We start from the raw sequence: 24,003 nt of genomic DNA, 5'->3' as shown, positions 1-24,003 counted from the left end.
AGAGGGAGATGTTTCTTAATTAACCGATCAGCCGTCAGGGCTGCGGTTTATACTTCTTTATTTCATGAATATTTTTATTATCTTATGTCTTTTAAATGGCTTCATAATGCATGAACCAACCACCTTTCCACACGTTCGGACCGGGTGTCGCGCACAGCCGCGCTTGAGAGCAGCAGCGGCCCCGGCTCCTCTGCCCCCAGCCGACCTTATTGGGGGGCGGCGACAGGAGGGACCTCGAGCTCCCTACGGTGCAACCCCGTCCCTGCAGAAGAGCCGCCTTGGATCCGCGGGGGACGCGCCTTCCCGGGCCCGCCGCCTCCCAACGTTCCCGGGGCCGAAGGGGAGCCACGCGCAGCCCCTCACGGCGCCCCAGGCTGCAGGGCGCAGGCGCGATCCACGGCCCAGGCCGTCCTCCCCAGCCGAGTCGCTCCGGCCCGCGCCCGCCTGCCTGCTCCCCCGGCGCCTCCGCCGCCCGTCCGCCGGGGCCGCTTCGCGATGCCCGAGCGCGGCGCTTCCCGAGAGCGTCTGCCTGGCGAAGAAGGGCGCCGCTCCCGGAGGAAGAGCCCGCGCCGCCCGCCGCTCCGCTCCCAGGCAGCGGCCGGGGCTCCTCCCATCTCGCCCCGCGCGCGCCCCCTCCCCGCCGGCTGCCGCCCGGGCCCCGCCTGGTCAGCTGGGCGGGCGGCCGGCCGGGAAAGCGGCGAGCGAGCGAGCGAGCGGGACCGGCCTGGCCTCTAATTGCGGCGGCGGCGAGCGGTAAGGGAAGCGGCGGCTGCTCTCCGCGGAGCCCCGGCCCGGCATCCCTGCCTCCTTCCTCCGAGAGGCGGCTCGGGGAGCCTCTGCCTGCGGGGCGCCTCCCGCGTCGGGCCGGAGAGGGGAGCTCGCCGAAGAGGCCTTCCGGCCGGGGGCCGAGCGACGGGGCTGGCCGGGGCCGGCAGGGTGCAGCGCCGCGACGGGGCGGGTGCGCGGGAAGAGGGAGCCGGGCTGGTTCATTGAAGGCGGCCGCCTCCCGGCTCCCGTCTCCCCTGGAAATCCGCCTCCGGCTGGGGCCTCTCCCGGCCCTTCGTCCCTCGCCCTCCTTCGCCGCCGCTTGGAAGGCCTCGCGGGGAGAGCGCGCCTGGCCTCCCGCCTTCGCTCCCCTTGGGGATGGGCTCCGTTGCTGCCTCCTCCCGTCCAACCCGTTTGGAAGCTCCCTAAATCACCCCCGTTGTGTTGGCTTTGCCGTCCCAGAAGCTGAAGAAGCTCCTGGGATGAGAAGCGAAAGGTCATCAAAGAAAAAACAAGAAAGTCCAGTTGCCTCTTGGGGAAAAAAAGCACTTTTGGGGCAACCCTGAGACCTGGATGAGGGAGATGGCCGGAGGGGAATCTGCCGGGACTTGGGGCAAAAACTGACAGGCGTTCGGTGTCGCTCCTGGAAGGAAGGCCCCGGATTTGTGAGGTGGTCTTGAACCTTGATCTGGAGGAGAGGCAACTTCAGCAAATGCTTGCCTGGTCAGACAATTGTCCAGGAACTGACCGTGGGGGACGCAGGGGGGAGATGCTGCCTAGGAAGCCCTCAGAGAAGCGTCCCCAGGGGCTCAGGCCAGAGGAGAAGCTCAGGAAGAACCTGCCCTGGGGGTTAAAAAGAGATCTGACCCTCCGGACTGTTTATTTTTATTTGTCAATTGCTTACAAGATAACAGGTATAAGTAAAAACATAGTTATGAATACATGGATACGTATAAGAAAAATAAAAAATATATAGATAAAAGAACCAATGGGACAGGGACGGTGGGCACATTGGTGCGCTTATGCACGGCCCCTGCAGACCTCTTAGGAAAGGGGTGAGGTCAATAGGAGACAGCCTGAGGTTAACAGTTTTGGGGGGTTGGGGAAGAAACCACAGAGTCAGGTAGAGGATTCCGGACATTGACCACTCTGTTGCTAAGTTAAGTTGCTGTGTTAAGGTAGCCTTACACAAGTTGAATTCATCTAGTCCTGGAAGGGCTGGACCCTGACTTACCCTCTTTTTCTCCTGCTTCTCTTGTAGGAGGTGCCTTTGGATGGTTCCAGCTGGAGGCCTTGGGCTATAGCTGGGTCCCCCCCTCCCCTCCCCTCCCCTCCCCTCCCTTCTCCTCTCTTCCCCCGTCCCGCTCTTAAGGGCCTCCCTTCTGCACCCACTAATGACTGCGTGGATCATCCTCCCCATCAGCCTCTCTATCTTCTCAATCACTGGAATATGGATTGTGTAAGAGCCGTTGTGAATTGTGGCTGGGTCACACACGAGGGGTGGGGCCTCTGGCGTGCTTTTTTTCCTCCTGCAGAGGAACATGGGGTTCCTCTGCTGCTCCCCGAGCTGCAGGGTTGTATCAGCAGGTCTCCTGGGTACCTGCGGACAGAATCGTTTCCCAAAAGATGACTTAGCCAGTGGTCCCCAAATCAGGACCTGCATTCCCAAAGGAATGGTGGTGGTGGTGGTGGTGTGGAAAAATTGGTGTTGTTGAATGTGCTGGAGACCATAAGGAGACCAAAGCGTTTGTGGCTACTTCCGCCTCCCGCCCCAGCAGCTTCCCTTGGGAGGTGCCACACGTTCTGAGGGCCACCATTCAGTGCCAGGTTGCCTAATGTGGCTCATCATGGTTACATTTATTCTGATGCTCTTGGGAGGATGTGGGTACAATGGTTGGTTGGGCTGGCCCAGCCCTGCAAGAGTGGGTGATGTGGTGCCAGTGCTGCTGCTGGTTGGTCCTCGCATGTGTCATTCCCGCCCCCCAAGCAGGCTTTTTTCTTGATCTGACCTTTGGGGCAGGACGGCATGGTGGAAGTCTGGGTTCAAGAGGAGGGACCACGCCGGTTCTTCAAGGGGAAATGCATCCTCCTCCCCTCCCTTGTGGCTTCCTAGCAAACCACAGCTTTAAACTGCTCAGGAGGCCTTATTGCTTTTTAATAAGGCTTTTCTATTGCATTTATAGTTGGTTTTGGTTGTTTTTAATTATGTGAACTGCCATGTCACAAATTGTGAGGAGGCGGGGGTCTATACAAATTGATTTTAAAAACTCCAGTTCAGAGGAAATAAAACTACGTAACACATTACACCGCATCCCCATATTGGTCTTTGTCCATCAATCTACCCATCTGTCAATCTATTTATCATCTCTCTGTGTCTATTTCTGATGTGTTTGTGTGTAGTTGTATGTACACACGCACATTCCTACCTGGGTTTCCAAAAGCAGATATGGAGCACTCCAGAGCCAACATCCAAACATTTCAAAGTTTATGATCAGTTTTGTATTTCAACATTGTATCTCTGTAATTTTAGCAGGTGATTCTATCACTGGTGCATAGTTTTATTTTGTAAACCAACTAGATTTCTTAATAGTTATCATAGTTTTGAGCATTCAAATTTATACCTCTTGGTTCAAAGGACGTAAAATAGCTAACACTGCATTGGGAAAAGCCTGTTTAGAAAAAGTCTAAATAGTTCTGGTCCTTTTTAAAAAATATTACTAGACAATTTGTGACCCGTTGGGTTATCCTTTCAGAGATGCTTCCTTACCAGGTTCCTTAATGCCTTCAGCAATGACAGGTACAAGCAGAGATCAAGAGTTGATCACAGGAAATATTTGATGACATTTGGTATTAAGTCAAAAATTGTTCTGTGTTTATGTCATAAAATGTTTCATAAAATTTGCCAAATTGTAATTTTACAGGAGTCGTGAGTTCTGAATTTTGGATAAATTCTGTAAGCCCATTTTAGGTACTTTGATTCAAAAATTGTTGTCCTCCTATGATGCAGTTTTTTTCCAGTTAAAGGTTCCAGAAACAAGAGTTTTAGAAGTGTATAGACTTAAAGGGACATATATATTAACCATTATTATTATTCTGCCAATAATTCTTACAGAATCTGATATTTCATGTTCTTTTGTCTCTCCCTGTCTCTGGTGAACTGAGCTCAGCTCTTCTAAATTCATTGGTTGAAGCCCTTGTTATTGATCTTTTTAGTGAAGAAATATTTTTTAAAAGATATGTATGTGAAATTTGAACACATAAAACATTTTCTGGAGCATAAAGTTCTTGTTGTGGCTCTTTGTAAATTAATTTCTATCATATCTGAAATAAACTTGTAGTTTTATACTGATTCGTCTGTGGAAAAAAACATCGTAAATACACCCTTGTCTCTTTTTGTCTTGTCACCACTAAACATTTACACAGGATGTCAGGAACCTAACCTTGAGGTTCTTATTATACCAATTGCCAAAATACAAATGGTGAGAAATAACGCATATTTCAAAAAATATAAGACTCAACTTTGGGGATATAAAGTTGCGATCCATCCAATCAGTGATTTGCATTTCTGTTTTGCACCTCATGTCTAGCCAACAGTTTGAAAGGACTCCCCAGAACTAACTGCCTAATTTTCTACAGTAGGTCAGCCAGGTGAGACGAAGATAACTCCCATTTCTATTTATTTGGCATCAAATTATTTCTTAGCTGGCCCAAAATGTTTGCATGGATGTGATCGAATGATACGGAAAACATGGCCTAGGGAGAACAAAATAGTGCAAAGGTTTGATGTTGGTTTGCCATCAGGAAGTCCTTCATGGCTTTGGGGTGCTCCACAGCTCCACATTTGGGGGACAAAAGGCAGAATTGGTGAATGAAGCCAAATGATGCAAGCCCGGTGGAGAACTTTGTGATGATTACAGCAACAGTTTTTTTTAAAAGCATTTCCTCTGGACCCAAGTTTCAAATGGACCAAGGCCAAAATCTTTAATGGACATCTAGGGCAGAACCTGAATGTGGAACTTTTTATTGTTACCCTAAATGCTCAAAGGGCGAATCTGGCAAACCTGAGCAACCCAAGTTGGCTGTGGGGTGTCAGGCAAAGGTCATGCTCCTATCTGGTCTCCTGGAGGCTGCTTGGAAAGCTTGGGGGTGACTTGGGGGTTCGTGCCAGCTGGGCTGGTTTTCTAAGCAAATGGCACAACTCGGAGGAGACTGAAGTTTCTATAAGGTTTTGTGGTTTCCTAGAAGCTTGTTTTTCTGGGATAGAGGTTTCCAGTCCCTAGATAACGGGCTGCGCTGGATCTTGCCTATATATCCTTCGTGGGCCACGGATTGAAAGGCCTATAGGGAAGGATCAGTGAGCAATACCTAGATGAGCAGTCGCAGGTGAACGAGAGGCGTGCCCTAATCGTAGCCATTTTCTGTAACCTTCAGTCTCCCAAAACTGGCCCTTGGGAAGTGAAAGTGGTTTCTTCTAAACACTTTGTGGGTCTGGTGATGTGAACCACTTGGGATTTCCTTCACCCAAGGAGGCCGCTGCCGGGAAGCTTCACTCTCTGCCACTTTGGTGAAAATTGAAGACATACTGGGGGAATTAAAGGAGTTTGATCAACTGATTTGGTATTGTTGCTTTGATTGGTTGGGAACTTTGAGCAGTCAGTTGGAGAGCTGAGAGAGACTAAAACAGACTTCCATAAACATATGTTTTCAGGCTTACCCAATTATCGCTATCTTACCATCTATTTTGTTCCATTTTGCTGCTTCTAGCTATGCCATGGCAGTCATGAACCACCACGTGTGCCCTGTTGAGAACTGGTGAGTTGTGTGGGAAAGCAGGAGGGCCGTGGGAGAGAGGAAGGCGGAGTGGGGGGGTGTCTCCCTTTTGCTAGAGAATCTCAGAATGCTGCTTAATCTGTCCAAATGGCTGCAGGTCATACAACGAGTCTTGTTCTGCTGATTCTACCAAGCACGGCTACCCCAAAAGCTGCTGCACCTTGGAAGACATCCCTTTGATCAGGTGAGGGGGGAAGACGCTTGTGGAGGATGAGCCAGCGGCTGCCTCGGCTGCTCCTGATGTGGTGTCACGAAACGGTGCCAGGCAATTGCCAAATCGGGCGGTTTCCAAGCAAGTCTGTAGGACGACGGGCTGGTTTTCCATCTTGTGCTAATGCCCTTTTCCTTCCCTTTAGTAAATGTGGCACTTACCCTCCTGAAAGTTGTCTCTTCAGCCTTATTGGGAACATTGGAGCTTTCTTGGGTAAGTGTTCATTTCCCTCTCTTTTCCCAATTTCGTTAGCGAGTGGAGAAGCCGGATGGTCCCTGGCACTCAGGGAGCAACTGCCGATCCCAGGCAGGGGGAGTTTCCAGAACACACATCACGCCCATCTTAGCCTACTGGTGGCTTTCTGACGGCCAGCCGGGTCAGGGCTGGGCAGGAAGCAGGGTGAGGAGATTTGTTCTTCTCTCTCTCTCTCCCTTCTCTCTCCCAGTGGCCATCATCTGCTTCCTGCGCTACGGGCAACTCCTGGAGCAAAGACAGGCCTCAGGGGTGAACACAGCAGCCCTTGTCAGCGGTTGCACCAACGCGGCAGGCCTGGTGGTGGTTGGAAATTTCCAGGTTGGTTGCGAGAAGAGTTGTCTGCAGGGTTAGGGATGCCATGGGCCGTTTCTGCTTCCTGGCCCCGAGGGGCCTCTTGGGTGGCTCTTTGGCCTTTGTGGAGCAGAGAGAACCACAAGGCAGAAAAACCAGTGCTTGAGCTCCGGCTGGAAGACGGCAGCGATTGCCACGGTAGCCCTGCCTTTGCTCTAACAGCCAGAGCCGGTCTGGTGCACCCCACAAGGGAGGCTTTTGCAAACGCAGAGCTGCCCGAAGTTGCCACGCCTGAGCTCCTCTTTAGCCAGGCCATTGGGCGCTGCCAGGGTAGACTGGAGGCGTCGGTCGGCTTAGCTGTTGGGCCCCTTGCTGAGCTGCTCGTGCTGATGTGGCAAGACGTTTGTGTTCCACGAGAGGCAGTGGCGGCTTTTCGGCTCCGTGCCTTCATTGGAGCCAGACTCCTCCTGGGCACCAAGCCCCCGCTTTGGCCCCTGCCCGAGTCACCCGGTGTGCTGCTGGGGCAAGGCCGGCTCGCAGAGGCCCAAGAGGAACCACCCTGTTTGGGCTTCCTGCTACCTTCAGGTGGATTATGCCAAATCCCTTCACTACATCGGAGCCGGCGTTGCCTTCCCAGCTGGCCTGCTTTTCGTCTGCCTCCAGTGCTTCCTCTCCTACCACTCGGCTGCTTCTGCCCTGGACTCCTGGATGGCCCACCTGCGCGTGGTCCTCTCCACCATGGCCTTCGTCTCCCTTGTCCTCAGTATCCTTTTCTGGCAGCCGAGAGCCCCCGAGGCCCTGCCCGCCTCTGTCGCCCGCGTGCCCTCTCCAAAGCGCAGGGCCTCCCTGGCATGGGCGCCTGGCCTCCCCACCCCAAACCTGGGGCAAGGCCCTTTCCTCCCCCTCCTCCTTCCCCGGCCTTTCCTTGACTCGGCTGCAGGCGGCATCTTCTTCATCCACCAGAGCTTCCTCCTGCAGCACCTGGCCGCCATCTGCGAGTGGGTCTTCGTCATGGACATCCTCGTGTTCTACGGAACCTTCAGCTACGAGTTTGGCACCGTCTCCAATGAGACCCTGGTGGCCGCCCTGCAGCACTCCAGCGGCCGGGGCTGCAAGTCCCCGGGCAGCAGCAGCACCTCCACCCACCTGAACTGCCACCCGGAGAGTATTGCCATGATATGAAGGTGGCGGGAGAGGGAAGGCCCGCCCTACCTCCTCCGCTGCTCTGGCCAGCGGCCTTTCCTTCCGGCCACTTTGGTAGCAAGAGGGTTTTTTAAAGAATACGTTGGTGCCTGGCCCTTCTGTCCATCGGTCCCCACCCTGCAGAGAAGTGCCAAAGACCTCCGTGCCCAGCCTTTGCGCAAGGACACCTTGACGCGCTTCCTCTGCTGGACCTCTGGCCACCCTTCAGGGAGTGCCTCCAAGCCAAAAGTGTGCTTTTGTGTGCCTGTTGGGGCAGCCGAGAACCCAGGTTCCTCTGGCAACCATTGTGCCTCACTGCCAACCCGTCTTCTCTCAAGGCAAGAGTGGCTTAAGCCACAGAAGCAAGTTCATTTGGGGGATGATGTCCCCTGCGCTGGTGCAGACATACCCCTCCCCTTGTTAAGAAAATAAAAGCACGGGAAAGAGAGAACCTCCACCTCTGTCTCTCTCTCTCTCTCTCACACACACACCATACGGTGTTTCTCTTCAGCCCTGGGTAAAGCGAGGCGATGTTTTGTAGAACTTTTTTGTATCTTTATCTATATAATATATATAGATATAGATGGTATTCAGCTTTATTCGGGTATTTTCCCACGTCATTATAATTGTGCTTTTAAAGTTGTAGCAACATTTCGGCAGAATCTCATCTGCCATCATCAGGCTTCTGTATTGTGGAATTATATAATGACGTGGGAAAATACCCGAACAAAGCTGAATACCACACACACACACACATATAAAAAAATAAATAGCTATCGGAGGAAGACTGCTGTGTGGTGTATAAGGGTGTTTCTGTGTGGTGGGTCTTTGTTTTGCCATGGGGGGGGGAGGAGAAACTTTTCTTGCCACAAAGCCCCCCCAGTCAAGTGGCGTGTGCACCAAGGACTCTTCTGCCTTGCAGGATCCCTCCTTGAATGCAGATGTTGATCCCATCAAAAGTTGCCTCAACATCTGGGCAGTGCATAGACATGACAACCCATCCACTCATACTTTTGCCCGGGGAAATGCCCCCCCCCATCTTGGTGCCCTAGATTAACCACGAAATTCCTCTTGCTGCCCGTAGCAGATTCAGAGTCATTCCTTGTTCTGCCAAGTTAAAAGGGCTGCAAGGGAAACAAAAAGCGGCACTGATATAAGTTGGTCTGTAAACTTAGTAAAAGTGCCACAACTTGCTGAGGGCCACGATGGTTGAGTTGGGCCCCTCCAGACCAGCTGGCCAGGTCGAGATAAGCCCCTCCTCCAGAGGGAACCTGCAGGGTCCTCCCTGCTGCCCTCAATGGACCCAAATGTTGGTTTTGTTAAGCAGCAGCCAAATCAACATCCCTGCAATGCAGCTCAGTTAGCAGAGGCAAGATCTTGGGAAAAGGCGGATCCCTGAGAATCCCGGGAATTGCCTATTTTGCAGGGAGTACGAGGCATTTGAACCTTTTCTTTGAATGTTTATTATGTATTTCCTAGATAGATAGCCCTTCACGCGGTTTTTCTCCTTGGCAGCTTGCTTCCTTCTCTCTTCCCCACGTGACGGCTCAGCGGGCAGCTTCCAGGGAGAAGCCCAATTTCCAGCCTGCAGCAAATGCTGGGAACGGCCACGGCTGGATAGGCGGCCATACGGCCATGGGGGCGGGCGGAGAGAAACCCACTGACCGCTCTTACCAGCTGGCTTGCACGGAGCCCCTTTGGGGAGGCAGCCTGGAACCAAAGACCGGCCCGCCTTCATTGTCCAGAGGCCGCTCTGGGCTCCGCGCATCGGAGGGCTCGCTTAGGAAGAAGCGCCGAGGAGGTTAGCGGGCGGGGTGGGTGGGCGGGGGCTTTTCTCCTCCCCGGAAGCCGCTCGGGCCCCGGGGGTCACGTGTACATGGCGCCATGGAGATACTCCAGTCGGTGCACCTGCTGCTCCTTCCGGACCTTCGGGAGGGAAAGAGCGCCGCTGCAGCCCAGAGAAGCCGGCAGCAGCCGCCGCGCCCAGGGCGGGGCTAGAGGGCGGAAGTCCCCGCTACCGCCCCCCCCGCTCCAAAGCGGAGCCCCCCCCTCCCCGGCAGCCCCCCGCCGCCCCCCGCTCACCTTCTCCTGCTTGTACTCCTCGTAGTCCGGGTCGTCGGTGGGCAGCTCGTGGCGGCAGAGCGGGCAGGAGTTGGTCTGGGCGGGAGAGAGGAGGGCTCAGCACCGGGACGGGGGGCAGGGGGCGGCCTCCCCCTCCCTCCCTCCCTCCCCGCCCGCGCCTCACCTTTCCGAGCCAGGGCAGGAGGCAGCCGGCGTGGAAGAGGTGCTGGCAGGGCATCTGCCGCGCCGCCTCCTCCGCCTCGAACTCCAGCAGGCACACCGGGCACCGGAGCCCCTTCGCTGAGCGGGAGAACCGAGACACAGGGCCGCGTCAAACCGGCTGCCTCGCCTCCCCCCCGGGGCTCCGCCTCTGCTCGCAGGAGCCCCGCCCGCCGCCCCCGAAGAGCCCCCGGCCCACCTGCTTGCGGGGCGCCCACCCGCACCTCGGGCAGCCCCTCCACGGCGCGCCTGGCGGCGGGCGGGGGAAGCCGGTGGTCCCAGTCGCTGCCCTCCAGGGCGTCCACGTCGATCTCCAGGCCGTGGAAGAGGGACCTGGAGGGGGCGCGGGAGGAGGCCCGTCAGCCGGCGCCCCTCCGGGAAGGCGGCCCGCAGCCCGCCCGGCTCTTCGGCGCCGCGGCCCCGCTCGGGCTGACCCCCCCCCGCCCCGCCCCGCCCCGCTCACCTGGCCAGCTCCAGCAGGGCGCGGCGCGGCGGCAGCGGGTCCCCCGTCGGGGCTCCGGGCTCGCAGTCGTGCTCGTCGAAGTAGGACGCCATGGCCGGGCCGGGAGGCAGGCCCCGCCCCGCGCCCTCTTTGGCCGGCGCCCAATCCGTGCGGCCACCCGGCTTTCCTCCTCCTCCTCCCGCCTCCTTGCTCTCCGCCGGCTCCGGAGCTCCGCCCGCTTTGCAAGCGCCCTGAGGGCGGCTCCCCTCCGAGGATCCCGCCGGGTCCTCCGATGCTGAAGCGGCTCCAAGGGCGAGCAGCCGAGTTGATTTGATCATTTATTTCTCTGAGTTGTCAATCGCTTACAAGATGATCGGTATAAGTATATAACATGAGTAAGAATACAGGAAAGAGGGACGGATAAATGGGGACCAGAGGAGAGGGGGGGGGAGGGGAGGCAGGATGGTGCCCTTATGCACACCCCTGAATGGTTAGCGGTGGGCCCTTTGGGGCCTCAGGGGACCGGGGACCCCCATCCCAAGGGGGGCGCACTTGGGGGCCCCCAGGGCCAGTTTCCCACCCAGTTGAGGCAGGAAGAGCAAGAGGGACCCGAAGAAGCTGGTTGGTCTTTCAGAGGCCCCTTTACTGCCCCCAAACATGGGCCTCCTCAGGTGACAGATTGCAAAGGTTCCACCCAGGGCCAGAAGGCAGAGAGCCCCCCTTCCCCAAGCCCAGCTGAGGGGAAGGACAGCAGGGGCAGCGGAGAGCTACAAAGCTCCCCCCAGGGGAGCAGAGCCTTTCCTAGCCAAAGGGCTGAAGGCAGGAGACGCAAGGCCTGGACTTAGGCCCCAGTTTAACTGCTGTAGCCCAAGGCTGGACATCAGTGCACAAATGCCTTGCAATAACACTTGGACAATGGAGCAGGAAGTACGTAAGTCCCCCTTCCGTCCGTCCGTCCGTTCGTCCCACCTACAGAGAGTCCTTATTGGTGTTGAGGTCGTGGACATCAAGGGGGGCTGTGCCCTTTGCTTCCTTTCTCCATCGGCTTGCTTGCCATGATGATGAGAAACCAAGGGGTCAAGGTTGCTGCCAGGTCCTAGCCAAGCCCCGATGCCCGGCACCCCTGAAAGCTTGGCGTTGGGAAGATGACTCCAGGGCGAATTGGATCAGCGATCAGTCACCACCACCAGCGCTGGTCTGTGCTGGAGCCCCCTGGTTCCCAGATCCAAAGAGAGTGAAGTAGAGGGTGATGGCTAAGACGATGATCAGAACAACGACCACGACCATGGATACCAGGATGACCTTGAATCTCACATTCTCCCAGCGCTTCTTCTGGGCCAGGGTCTTGGTGGTCTTGGTGAAAGCGGAACTCTAAAAAGAACCAGTTGGAGACAATTGCAATCTCATTCTGGTGAATTCAGGTAATCTCCAGCTTATAGCCGTTCGTTTAATGACTGTTCAAAGTTACAACGGAACTGAAAAAGTGACTTTTCCACCCTTCTGCAACATCCCCATGGTCACATGATCAAAATTCGGGCACCCAGCAACTGCCTTCCACTTCCCTGGCTCCTGGGATCCCTTCCCAGCTGGCGCCCCTCGAGCAAAGTCAACGGGGGAAGCCACATCCACTTAACAACGGCAGTGATTTCCTTAACAATTGTGGCAAAAAGTTCACAAAATGGAGCATAATTCACTTAACAACTGTTTTGCTTAGCAGTGGAAATCTGGGGCCCCATTGTGGCCATAAGTTGAAGACTACTTAAATGGGCCTTTGGCACTAAGGTCTCTCCCTGGCTTGCGTGGGAATTACTCACCAAGGCCCACATCCTGAATGTCAGCCCTCAAAAGGCCGGAAGGCTGAAAAGAGCCGAGATCCGGGCAAGGTTGAATTCCAGCTTCTGCTGCCCTGTCTTGAGTTAAGTGGCCAGGGATGGAGAGCCGGCACGAATTCCAGAGTGAGGAAGTGGCTGCCTGAAAGCTGCTCGCAGCCTCTGCACCACTTCAGATTTCAAGGCCTGGCTGAGGAAAAGGAGCCCAAAGTCCCCCATGAGGCTGCTGGCGGCCCCTTCCTTGAAACGGGAAAGTGGACAGAACAAAGCCAAGCCAGAGTCTCGGACTTTAAGAGAGAAAGCTCAGGAAGGATCCATGGATGGAAATCTTAACGGGAAACAAGACACTTGGGAAACCGAAAAATGAACTCCTAAAAGCTCTTTCTGACACAATATCACTGAGAAAGAAAAATAAGAGGCCTCGGACTAAACCAGTATGCTTGCATAAATAACTCTGAAAAACTGAGGATTAAAACAAACAAGTACAAAACATGGAAAGAGACACACATAACCAGCACACAGCCTGAATCTGCACAGATGAAGTCAGGAAAGCGAAGGCTCAGAATGAACTAAGACTTGCAACAAATGTCAACAATAATAATAAAACTTTCAACACGATATAAAAGCAAGAAAAATGCAAGGAGACAACCGATCCGCTAATGGGAGAAGGTGGCAAGGAGGTGATGGGCAGCGGGGGCAGGATGGGTCACCCTGTTCTCCAAACAAGCACCTGAGGACGGGAGAAGAAGGCATGAGTGGAAGATTAATAGAGAGAGAGAGAGCCAAGCTAGAATTCAGGAGAAGCAATCCTGACAGTGAGAACAATTCATCAGTGAACTGCTTCTCTGCCTGGAGGCTTTCAAGAGGAGATCAGACAAGCGTTTGCCTGGAACGATCCAGGATCTCCTGCACAAGCCACGGGTGGGACTAGAAGACTTCCAAGGCCCCCTCCAACTTCTTGTCCCGTATTCCTTGGGCCTGACCCCACTGAAATGCCAGCTGGCAGGTAGGCCCAACTGGCTGTCCAGCTGTCCTTGCAAGGCGCTGGACAAAGAGCTTGTGCCCCACCCAATCCCCACATCCCCTTCCAAGGCCTCCATACCTGTTTCCGGAGCTCATCAGCCCGCTCATCCAGGTCGCTAAGCTTCCCCTCGCGGTCCATCACTTTGGTGTAGTTGTCTAGCATGATTTCTGTCACCTGGTCAGCCTCCTGCTGGCACCGCTTCAGCTGGTTCTCACCCTGCAGAAGGGGACAGGTTGGTCACAGGTGAGACTCGGGCTCATTCCCCCAGCATTTGTACAAGAAGGCCTTCCTTGGGGCGCAAGGAGGAGGGGCTACTTGCCCAGCGCCTGGGAGGCTCAAGCGGACTGGCTGGAAAGCGCCTACTTTGAGGCCAGTGTGATGGCCTTGGGTTGCCTTCTCCGAAGACCATGCGACTCGAGAGAGCCGCCAGGTGTGCTCAGGATGCCTGCGAGGCACTTCTGCACCCCAGGTGAGCATTCCAGGCATGCTCCAGGATGGACCTTTCTCTGCAAAGGAAAACTGCTGGAAGGCCAGCCGTGCGTCTCTCTCTTAAGTAGAAGATGAGAAAAGCAATGGAGGCTGAGCATTTAAGCATCCCAGATGTATATTTCTTGTTGAATTTCTTGTATTTACCTTGTCCTTAAGAATGCCCCAGGTACCACACATTTAACATTTGGCAGACAGTTTAGTCTAGTGGTTAATGCACCAGGCTAGAATGCACCAGACAATGGGGGTAAACTGTCACCCAGGGCTGTCAAACTCCAGTCACGCACTGGCCACACCCAGACCCAGTTTAGCAATGGGGGCGGGGGGGAAGGTCCCGCTACGCCATGTGATACCACCATGATGCCGCGAGTTTGACACTCCTGCCCTAAGGGTTCTGGAACCCACAGCCCTCCATTGCTGCTCCCTTTAACTCTGCCTTGCCGCCCCCTCTGACACCCCGCTTTTTCCACCCCCCGGCTGCCTCACTGCAAACACCCATCCGTATCTACTGATTGCCTGTGACTGATACTCCGCCTGGACTCTGGGAAGAAGACCAAAGCCGCCTTGGTCAACCGACACCCCTGCCTGCCCTAAGTCTTCCTTGGCAGCAGGTGGACAGGAGCCAGAGCAGAGCGGGCAGCCAAGGCACAGCTGAAGTGCAGCAGCAGCGGAGATGACGCAGCAGGCCAGCCTGGGAGGTCTTGGGGCTTTCCAAGGGAAGGAATGCTGGCTGGCTGCCAAAGGATCACAGGGCAGATTCTGTGCCCGGGAAGGAACCTCCCGCCACAGACGCAAAGGAAGCTGGGGCCCTGGATGGGAGGCTGGGGGTGGGGGCACCTCCTCAATTGCTAAGACCTTCCACGTTCCCACAAGCACCACTGAACCTTGTAGCCTCTCAGGGTCTGGGCACTCGCCCTGGGCATGAACTGAGGAGCAGACAGAGCAAGGACTCATCCCTGCCTTAACTTCCCTCTGGCCTTCTGGTTGGGCGAGACCTTCTCTTAAAACCGCTTCTTGTCTCAAGTTCTATTCCAGCATTTCAAAGACCCTCCAGGTCCCTCCTGCCAACTCGGTTATTCTGCTCTGTTGGGCTACTGATCGGATGCTTTATGGCATTCAGGCTGGACTTCAGGAGTCGGTACCGTTTCCGTTTGTGGTGCTACTTTTATGCCCATTATGCAGCTTCACCAGAGGGTCCATAAACCGACATGGTTCATCTTGACGGTGGGTGAAGATCCAGATGGAAGTTTGTGGAGGTCTCTGGAGTGAAGGCAGGAAAAACCCTTTCAGGGGATGGAAGTGGAGATGAGCTCGTTTGTGGGAAGAGGTGCAGGCCAGAGGGCCCGGTAGATCTTTGCATGAATGGCTCCCCAACTCTTTCTCCAAGTTGATTTGAGCAAAAGAACAAAAGAGGTTAGCGGCCAGTCATTCTAGCGCTGTATCAGGATAGATGTTTTCTTGCAGAAACCTACAGAAGCGCAGCCTGAGAATCGATTATTATTACCTGTATTGTCAGAGCACAACATGTGTACAATGAGATTGGCTCAATCGCTGTGTGGCGTGAAGCTGCTCAGGACATGTTCTTTCTTCTGCCTCAGACTGGGACACGTTTGCTGGTCCAGCCTGCTGCAGAACTCGCTTCCTAAGCTCTTCTCTTCCAAGGGGGCTTTGCCTCGTGAGTTTGAAGTAACGTATTCTGTACGTTTACTTCAATTAACAATGTTAAAATCCCATCCTGTGCTGCATAGCAGAGACTGCGTTTTCAACGTGCCTTAAAGTGTGTACAAGAATCTTTGTCGGAAACTTTGCAAATATTCCCACTGGGAACCAGCGTCCTTGCTCCAAAGGAAGGGCCAACTCCTCCGGCCTTTGGCCAACAGGAAGCAAGGAAAGCCCTGGGGAGATCCTGCCAGGAAGCAGCAGCTTCCTGAGGGCAGGAGAGATGATTAACCTGAAGGCAGTTAAGACGACTTGGACCGAGGAAGCAACTGAGCAGCAGCAGCAGCGAAGAAGCGGCTCTGCTCCTCTGCCTGCCCTCCTTGGCTGGACAGGATCCCTTCCGTGGAAATGGGCAGGGCAGTGATTCCACAGGGCACCAGCCCTCAGGGGCAGGCGGTGGACAAGCAGCGGAGATCACAACTGTCGGGACTCAAACAGTGGGAGGAATATGACCGGTCACTTAATTCCACCTGAAGGTGCAGCTCGGGAGGCTTTTGCCAGTCCCAGGGCCTCTCTGTTGCCTGCTGGGCCCAGTGGGACCAACTCTAGAGCCCAACCAGAGCAAGGAAAGCCACAGATCCCAGGACCTGATCGTCAATCAAGTCTTGGGGGACAAGTGAACCAGCCAGTGGCTTTGACCTCCAGTGCTAACCTGCTCTGAACACATTCAGACAAACTGCCTCCCCTCCCAAGCTGAGCTCTCCCTGCAGGGGAGTCAGTGGGAACGCCAGGACCCACAGCCGCCTGGGGCGGAGACAGGATAGTGGTGGAGTGGGGCCTGGGTCGCCACTGTTGCCCCCTGCGCGGGATGGGGGGGCCGGGCAACACGGGGCCTACCAGACGTCCTCGAGCCACTTCCACAGGAGTCCCCCAATGTGGCTCATTCCAAAGCCCCAAGTGGCCTCTTGTTCGGGATGCGCTGCCCCTTCGCATTGCAAGGGAGCCCAGGGAGTGCGGTAGCAGAACCAGTAAATTTGACTTAAAATGCATTTAAATTAAATATAATTGACAAACATTGAAACATTTTTAACGTCTTTAGCCATAACAATTCAACAGCCCTTCGGACGGGCAGCTTTTGCTGCAAGGGGGGAACGGAGGGCTTCAGGCTGAGCACCCCCGAGGGAGGGTCTGAAGGGGAGCCGGGCGCCGCCTGTTTCCTTGCCCACAGCTTCCTTCCCGGAGCGGGGGCGAAGGAGGCGGGGAGGGAGCCGAAAGGCCGCCCTTCCGCCACAGGCTGGCCTCTTACCCCGAAGGCCCGGGCGCCAGCTCGGCCTCCAGAGCGAGAGGGGCTCAAGGACGGCCTCTCGAGTCACACGGTTGCCCGCTTGCCATGGAGGCCGAGCGGGCAAGCGCCAAATCCTCCTGCCCGAAGGACCCGGAAGGCCTGGCGATCCCCAGACCGAGAAACGCGCCGGCTCAGCGGCGGCTCCCCACCCTCCAAAGGGGCATTTCCCGGGTACCGGCCTCGGAGGGGAGGCCCGAGGCCGGACCGAGGGGCCTGCAGGGCTTCCCGGGACAAGGCCAGCCGGACCGCCCCGTCTAGGAAGGGCGCAGCCGCAGCTGCCGGAGCATCGCAAGCGGGAGGCCCGGCCTTCCAAATGAGGCCAGGACCCGACGCGGAGCCGGCCTTTGTGCCCCTCCCTGAACCGGGAAGACGGCCGCCCTCCCCCTGCAGCCGGACGGCCTGCCCAGGGCCCCGCTGAACAGTCCGGGAGCCGGCCGTGGGCAGCGAGAGTCCCGCCGCGGCTGGGAACCCCCAAGGCCGGCAACAGGCTCTCCGCCCGACGGCCTCATCGGGCGGGGCACCCCAAGGACGCCGGCCAGCCCCGTCGAGCCCGCACAAGTCACCGGCCACGAGCGCGGACGAACGAGGCTCCGCTCCGCGACCGGCCCAGGAGCGGCAGCCGTCGAAGCCCTTACCATGGCCGGCGCTGGGAGCTGCAGCGGCGGGAGCGTCCCGGCGGCGCCTCCACCCGGCCTGCGTCCTCCGGGAACAGCCCGAGCAGCGCGTCCTCTGGACGGCCGGGGGCGAGGGTAGGCGGGACCCGCTGCTGCCGGACAGCTCGCCGCCCTCGCGCCGCCCTCCAGGGGCCTCCGGGGCGGGACGAGGGCCGCCCTCCCCCGCTTCCCGGAGCCGCGACCCAGGAGACGGCAGGGGGGGGCGTCGCACCGCTGGCCTCGCCTGACCTTCTTGGGGCTGCAGGGGCCGCCGAGCGGGCAGAGACGCGGCAGGCGCCCTTCGGGAAAGGCGATCCGGCGGCGGCTGCCGCTTCCCTGTCCTTGTGGCGTCCTCTTCTGGGAGGGAGAGCGGGGGGGGTGGGGTCGTGGGATTCTCCCCAGGGATTTCCCCCTCCCGTCACCCGGGACCCCACCAGGCCCCAGCCTCTCTCGGCAGGGCAAGAGAGAGGCCGAGAAGTTAAGCCAGGGGGGGGGATCCTCTTGGAGCAGCTTTGAACCGCCAGGCTGGGCTCCTTCCACCCTCCCAGCAGTTCTCAGAACCTCCTTCGGGTGCATTGAAGGTCCGCCAAGAGTTGAGTGAATTCTGTGCTCTTCTTCCATGGAGATTTCTGTCCCGGTCAAGATGGCGGCCTTCCTGGTCCCCTCATTCCTTGCCTATTCTTGTGCTTCCCAGAGTTGGAAGGGACCTAATCCAACCCCCCCCCCCCAAGTGGGAGACCCTACACCATTTCTGACAAATGGCAATCCAGTCTCTTCTTGAAGGTCTCAAGTGATGAACCTTCCACAACTTCTAAGGGCAACTTCTGTTCCAGGGGTTGATTGTTCTCACTGTCAGAGAATTCCTCCTTATTTCCAGGTTGAATCTCTCCTGGTTCCGTTTCCATCCATTGTTCCTTATCTGGCCTTCAAAGGTGCTTTGGAAAACAGCTTGACCCCTTCCTCCTCCTCTCTGCGGCAGCCCCTCAAATATTGGAAGACTGCTCTCCTGCCTCCCCTTGTCCTTCTTTTTATTAAACTAGATATACCCAGTTCCTGCAACCATTCATCGTGTGTGTTACCTCCAGTCCCCTCATCATCCTGGTTGCTCTTCTCTGCACTATTTCTAGAATCTCAACCTCTTTTTTATGACCAAAATTGGATGCAGTATTCTAGGTGTGCTCTTACTAAGGCTTTATCGAGTGGTATTAGTGCTTCCCTTGATCTTGATTGTATCCCTCTCTTAATGCAACTTAGGATTGCCTATAGTCCTAAATTCCAAGGGCCACATTTTGGGGTGGGGGTGGACAACCGGAAGGGCAGGCAGGCTGGATGAGGAGATTTCCATCCAGAGCTCTGCCAGCCACCCCCCCTTCTGGCTCTGCTGCTCCCCGGCTGAGAGCCGGAGGGGCTTCCTTTGCTCCGTTGCCTCTCTGCACCTGCCCTTGTAGGTCTGGGGCAGAGGGGGAGGGGAAGAGAGCGCCTTCAAAGGACAACTTTGAAACCACCAGAGATCATTTACCATGCGGTGACCTTCCGCAGCAAAAGGTCCCCCCACTGGAGCTCTGGAAATAAGTGTTGCTTTTCTCCAGCAATTTACAGGACGGGCCTAGAACTGGCAGGCATACTCAGTGGGCCCAGGGCCCAGAGGCCTTCCAGAGAAGGGGCTGCTGCACACTTCTGAGTGCAAAACCAAGGCCCAAAATCTGCCCTTGGACTGGCTGATGCTCAACATGTTTCTCAGCCAAGATATGGAGCATGTTTCTTTCAGGATAGCCAAATGGAAGCTAAACTAGGCCTTGCAACCTTCACTAGGGAACAACGCCCGTCTGCAAGAATGGCATCTCAGTTCAATCAGAATAGAGCTGGAAGGGTCCTTGGAGGTCTTCTAGTCCAGCCCCCTGGTCAAGCAGGAGACCCTATATTCCATTGCAGACAAGTGACTGTCCAGGCTCTTCTTAAAAATCTCCAGTGAAGAAGCAGCCACGACTTCTGATGGCCGGCTGTTCCACTCATTGTCCTGTTAGGAAGTGTCTCCTTAATTCCAGGTTTCTTCTCCTGCCCTCTGGTGGTTTGGAAAATAATTTTTTGAAGACAGGAACCACATTGGTGCTTTTCAATCCTTCGGTAATTCCTTTTGTTCCAGGATTTTTGAAAGATATGGTATACTTTTAAGATAACATCTGCCGGGATATAATCCATCAGGTCCCGGTAATTTATATTCAAGATCAGATAGGTGTTCTCTAACCATTTTCTTGCTTATTTTAATTTTTATTTCTAGTCTGTCACAGTCAGGTTTTTGGTAGGTTGGGCTAGAGTTTATTTTGGCATGAAGACTGATGCAAAGAATGAGTTAAGCAGCTCTGCTTTCTGCTGCCTGTTACTTCCTTGCCATCTTCTCTGTTAAGTGGACCTACTGTTTCCTTGACTTTTTTCTGGTTATTTATATGTTGAAAGAAAATTTTTTATTATCTCTGACTTTTGTTGCAAATCTTTGTTCATTCTGAGCCTGTGCTTTCCTCACTTCATCTTTGCAGATTCGGGCTATCTGCCGATACTGGGCCTTAGTTATGTGTGCCTCTTCCCATTTTTTGTACTTACCCTTGTTGTCTTTCAGTTTATCAGAGATGTTTTTGTGAAATCATGCTGGGTTTTTTTCTTGGATTTCTTTTTTTCCCCTTTTTCAGTGGTATTTTGTTGGGCTGGGCTTTTATGATAATATTTTTAAGAGTTTCCCACGTTTCCTGAGTTTTTTTCTCCTTCTCAAGAGCTGAAGAAGCTTCTTGGATAAGGAGCTAAATATCTTCAAGGAAAAACCCAGAAGGTCCAGTTGCCTGTTGAAAAAGCACCTTTGGGACAATCATGACCTGGACGACTGAACCTCCACAGACATTCACCCCGGCCAGCTCGGTGCGGCCTGTTAGCTGCCACCAGCTGGCCACTGCCAACTCACCCCTGCCAACTAACCACTGCCAAGTCGCTGCAGGAGGACTTCAAATGGCCACAGGGACAACTCGTTGCAGAGGGCCAGAGGGCCAGCCGGGCGAGCCAGCGGGTGGGCTGAGCGCAGAGCAGCAGCAGAGATGACCAGAAGCTTCCCATTTTCACACGCACCTGCTGCCTCCCTCCCCGCCTCTTGGGCCCAGAGCTTGGCATGAGAGCGGTGGCGGTGGTGGTGGGTGGGTGTGAAAATGGGATGCCCATGGCTACTGCTGCTTCCCTGCTGTCCACCCCACCACTCTCTCCGGCCTCTTTGGCCTGGCAGTGGCGGCAGCAGGGGTGTGTGAAATCGGAACTAGGTCAGAGGATGTCCGTGTGACCTTATAAGACTCGCCATCCCCTGCCCCGTACGAGGTGCCGAGTGTTGGAAACCCAGGCGTGCAGGCCAGGCCTGGCAGTGCTCCATGTAAATAAAGCCCCTTTACACTATAAGCAACCAAGGGCTCTCGGAAAACCAGTGAACAGTCCACAACACCAAGACCAATTCTTCCAAAATGGACTGAATGAAAAACTGGCAGCTCAACACTTGTAGGAACCTATTCTGAAAAGTGGACACACTGTAAAGGTGTCGCCATGCAGACTGTATGGACTGAGAACCCAGGAGCATCAAGACTTGCTTGATGAAAACCACGCGGCCATTTCGGCAGCCCTCGAGGGCAAGAACAAGCCCTAGGCACCCTGGCAGGACCACCCATCCTCAGTTGCAAGGAAGTTTAAGCACCTGTAATCCACAGACAGGTGGATTTCAGTGGAGACTGCACCTCCGTCCCTCTTGTGGCTACCGAAAGGAATCCCTTCCCTTCCTTGCGTCTTCCTTTCTTCAGTGCAAGTGGCGCTCTCAGTTCTCCTGGGTGTGTGTGTGTGTGTGTGTGTGTGTGTGAGAGAGAGTGTTACCTCCACCCACCCATGATCAAACTGCCCGTAATTTGGCTGTTGGGGATTGAATGAGGTAACTGGTTGGGGAGCTGCTCCTTGGCCCTATCCCCAGAAGGAAATATCTGGCCAAGAAAGTCCTTTGTTCTAGGGACACGGCCGGGGCAGGGAGGGGCGCCCCTGGGCACCACCCACTCCCTGTGGTCTCCCAGATACCAAAAACCGGAACACCCTCCCACAAGCCAGCAGCCACATACCTGACATTCCTGGGAGCCCAGTCACACCTGAAGCCAGTGGGGAGGAAAGGACAGGATTCCCCAGGCCTGCCTTTCTGCCGGATGAAGAAGCCCTTCCTTTCATCTGGGGAGGGGAGGGGAGGGGAGGGGAGGGAGAGGGGCTGAGGGAGCAGATCCAAGGTGCAGCCCCAGGTCTCTGCAGGAACACTTACTCCCCTGTGCACTTCCCCGCTTCTCAGCTCCCCCACTGGGAAAGCCTCCTGAGCTCTGACCCCGGTTCTTGGGAAGGAGGGAGGGAGGGAGGGAGAGGCAGAGGAAGGAAGGAAGGGAAGGAGGGAAAAAGGATGAAGGAATGAAGATTGCTGACGTTCCCTGCCAGCTTCTCACAAACAAACTCAGTAGGGAAACCAGCAAAAAGTCAGAAGTCAATCCCATTGCCACTATTTTCCTGCCTCCAGCGGTCATTCTCTGCTTAGGTAAGAAAAGATGTCCGCAACTATGAGCCTGCAGAGCACGGGCTGCCTAGTACACTTATGGTTGTGATTCAGTGCCATTTTCTGGCTTCACTTGGTGTCCTCGCTCGGTCCCTGAGGTGAAGTGAGGCCATTTACACTCTTAGGCATTCACAAAATGTAACGGTGGCCTAGACTGAATTGTCCGGCCTTAAGGAGACCCTGGTATATAGCAGGTGATTTGGGCCCTCTTGAAATGCATGAATGGAGCATCAGTGATAGAAGACACCAAACAGCAACAAATCCAGCAGAAGCTAACGAGATTTAGCTCAGGAATGGAGGGAAATGCTTTTTTTCAGCTGGGAGTTCAGAGACCAGTTGCCGGCCTCTCTGCCCGTTTCTTGGCCGGATTGTCCGTGGCTGGCCAGAACAAAGAGCCAGGGACCCAGGCGTTGGAGCCACCGTGGCAGTTGCTCAGCCAATACAGGGAGGGGGCAATTCCGAGAATCGAGGTCCACCCATCTTAAAAGTCATGGAAGTTGAGGACCACCCCCTGCGCGGCGTTTTCAAAGATCCAAGTGCTTTCTCCAACTTGAAGAACTCCCAGGTTGCATTCCCATGACGTTTGCCATATTGCTGACCCTCCTCATTTCTGAATCCAGAGCTTGAGGGCGGGTGAGTCGTGCACCTGTAGAAAGACAACTTTCAGGACCGAAATCTCTAAGGAAACAAAACTTAACACTTGAGAACTGAAACTGACCCAAAGCAGATGGCTCTTCACTTTTGGAGTGATTGAGTTTAATTTGCTAATTAAGCAAAGGCATCATTGAAATGTTGCAACTATATCAAGCCAGAGCTGTAATCCTATTTCAACCTGTCTCAGGATAAACAGTGGTTTGGGAATCCTATCTCCAATCAGAAAGCAAGCAGGTTTTTCTGTTTTTTAATGCCTGGTGTTTTTTTGTAATAGATGTGATCTCTACGCAGAGGAAATGCTTGGAGGTGGGAGGGCTGGTGCCTTCTGGGCTTCTCCTTGGCTGCATTAGTCATGACCTTGGTGGTGTAATATGGGAACAGCACAGTACACAGAAACAAAGGACTAGGTTTTGTCAAAACTCAGGTGAGTTTGGTGAGAGTTTCTGAATCACAGTGTTTTCTGCAACTCAGTTCACCCAAAGCCCTCGAGGCACCTTCCGTTTTCATTGATTTTGAGGGGCAACAAGCCATGTTTGGTTTGGTTTGTTCTGCAAATGAAACCGCTTTCAGCCCAAACCATAGCGGATGTGTGCATTGTCGGAAGACCTGAAAGGCAGATCACCATTTGCTGAACTGAGGTGATGTCAGAAAGGGTGAACAAAACGTGCAGCAAGGCGGATGGCTGTGGATCCTCCAGAGTCCTTGAGAAAGTATCAGGCCAAATTGCCAAGTTTTCTTTGATTCGCTGGGCAATTTGGGGCTTGTGGACATGCAGAGGCAGAAAAATGGCAACGGGGGAGACTGCAGCCCCTTTTCTGAAAGGCTCGGATCCTTTTCACAAGCGGGTGCCAGCAGGAGGAGGAGGCCGGTTTCTCAAGGGGAGATGTTGCCAAGGATTTCTTCCGGTCATAATCCGAGTTTGGTCTATAAAAGGAAAATCTTGGCCTTTTGGATGGAGACTTAATGACATGTAACCAGTTTAGATGGGGGGGGGGGTCTCCAACCGGGGCCACTTTAAGCCTTTAGGCGGACTTCAACTCCCAGAATTCCCCAGCCGGCTTAAAGTGGCCCAGGTGGGAGGCCCTGGCCCAGGTAAAGGTGCTGAGGCCAGGATGCTAGGGGAGCCTTTCTCCGGAGTCCCACAGTCTCATGGGGTCAATGAAGAAGAGGCCGGAGGGGAAACTCCAGGTGTTTGGGACGGGACGAAGCGCAAGGAAGAAGAAGAAGAAGAAGAAGGAAGGCCTTTCCAGGGAAGGGGAGCGAGGCTCTCAACAAACGGCAGGAACCAGCTTGACCGCGGGGAGGATGGAGTCCAGGACGCGCCCGTGAACTGGGAGAGAAAACAAAACCGAACTCTCCGAAACAAAAAAGAAAGCCCCCTTCCGGACGGGAGACCCGCGCAGGCGCGTTCCGACGAGATGGGCGCCCTCCGCGTCCCCCCCCCCGCCCCCCCGGCGCATTTGCGTGTCAGCCGCAGTTCGGAAGGGCGCCGCCTGT

General features: G+C 55.1%; 3 protein-coding genes across 5 annotated transcripts in view; 1 reads left to right on the top strand and 2 right to left on the bottom strand.

Moving 5' to 3' along the window:
- The first annotated feature begins 380 nt into the window (after nt 1–380).
- TMEM150A (transmembrane protein 150A) lies at nt 381–7,985 on the top strand. Of its 2 annotated transcripts, none has more exons than XM_026715263.2 (8): nt 381–753; nt 2,027–2,224; nt 5,530–5,577; nt 5,693–5,779; nt 5,952–6,019; nt 6,252–6,379; nt 6,938–7,115; nt 7,293–7,985. In XM_026715263.2, the coding sequence occupies exons 2-8, from the start codon at nt 2,160–2,162 to the stop codon at nt 7,532–7,534; spliced, it is 816 nt and encodes a 271-aa protein (XP_026571048.1). In that variant the 5' UTR covers nt 381–753; nt 2,027–2,159; the 3' UTR covers nt 7,535–7,985. The 2 variants fall into 2 exon arrangements, with proteins under 2 accessions (XP_026571048.1, XP_087794722.1); XM_087938596.1 differs by lacking the exon at nt 381–753 and adding an exon at nt 4,189–4,244 and having other exon boundaries at nt 2,107–2,224.
- A 996-nt stretch (nt 7,986–8,981) lies between these two features.
- On the bottom strand, nt 8,982–10,594 carry RNF181 (ring finger protein 181). 2 transcript variants are annotated; one of them, XM_026715269.2, is made up of 5 exons: nt 10,278–10,594; nt 10,014–10,147; nt 9,780–9,895; nt 9,617–9,691; nt 8,982–9,460 (listed from the first exon to the last, which is right to left on the bottom strand). In XM_026715269.2, the coding sequence occupies exons 1-5, from the start codon at nt 10,592–10,594 to the stop codon at nt 9,401–9,403; spliced, it is 702 nt and encodes a 233-aa protein (XP_026571054.2). In that variant the 3' UTR covers nt 8,982–9,400. The 2 variants fall into 2 exon arrangements, with proteins under 2 accessions (XP_026571054.2, XP_087794719.1); XM_087938593.1 differs by lacking the exon at nt 9,780–9,895.
- Nucleotides 10,582–24,003, bottom strand: part of VAMP5 (vesicle associated membrane protein 5) — a 13,675-nt gene continuing 253 nt past the window's right edge. Inside the window, exons 2-5 of the mRNA XM_026715271.2 lie at nt 23,784–23,836; nt 17,235–17,609; nt 13,188–13,325; nt 10,582–11,627 (exon numbers count right to left, since the gene is read on the bottom strand). Of these exons, the coding sequence (XP_026571056.2) occupies nt 11,430–11,627; nt 13,188–13,325; nt 17,235–17,609; nt 23,784–23,836 (764 nt within the window). The 3' untranslated portion in view covers nt 10,582–11,429. The remainder of the gene's footprint in view (nt 11,628–13,187; nt 13,326–17,234; nt 17,610–23,783; nt 23,837–24,003) is intronic.

This window comes from Pseudonaja textilis, chromosome 9 (assembly GCF_049901715.1).
Source record: "Pseudonaja textilis isolate UNSWEBS1 chromosome 9, rPseTex1.2, whole genome shotgun sequence".
NCBI lineage: Eukaryota > Metazoa > Chordata > Lepidosauria > Squamata > Elapidae > Pseudonaja > Pseudonaja textilis.
This window is presented reverse-complemented; position numbering and strand designations above follow the sequence as displayed.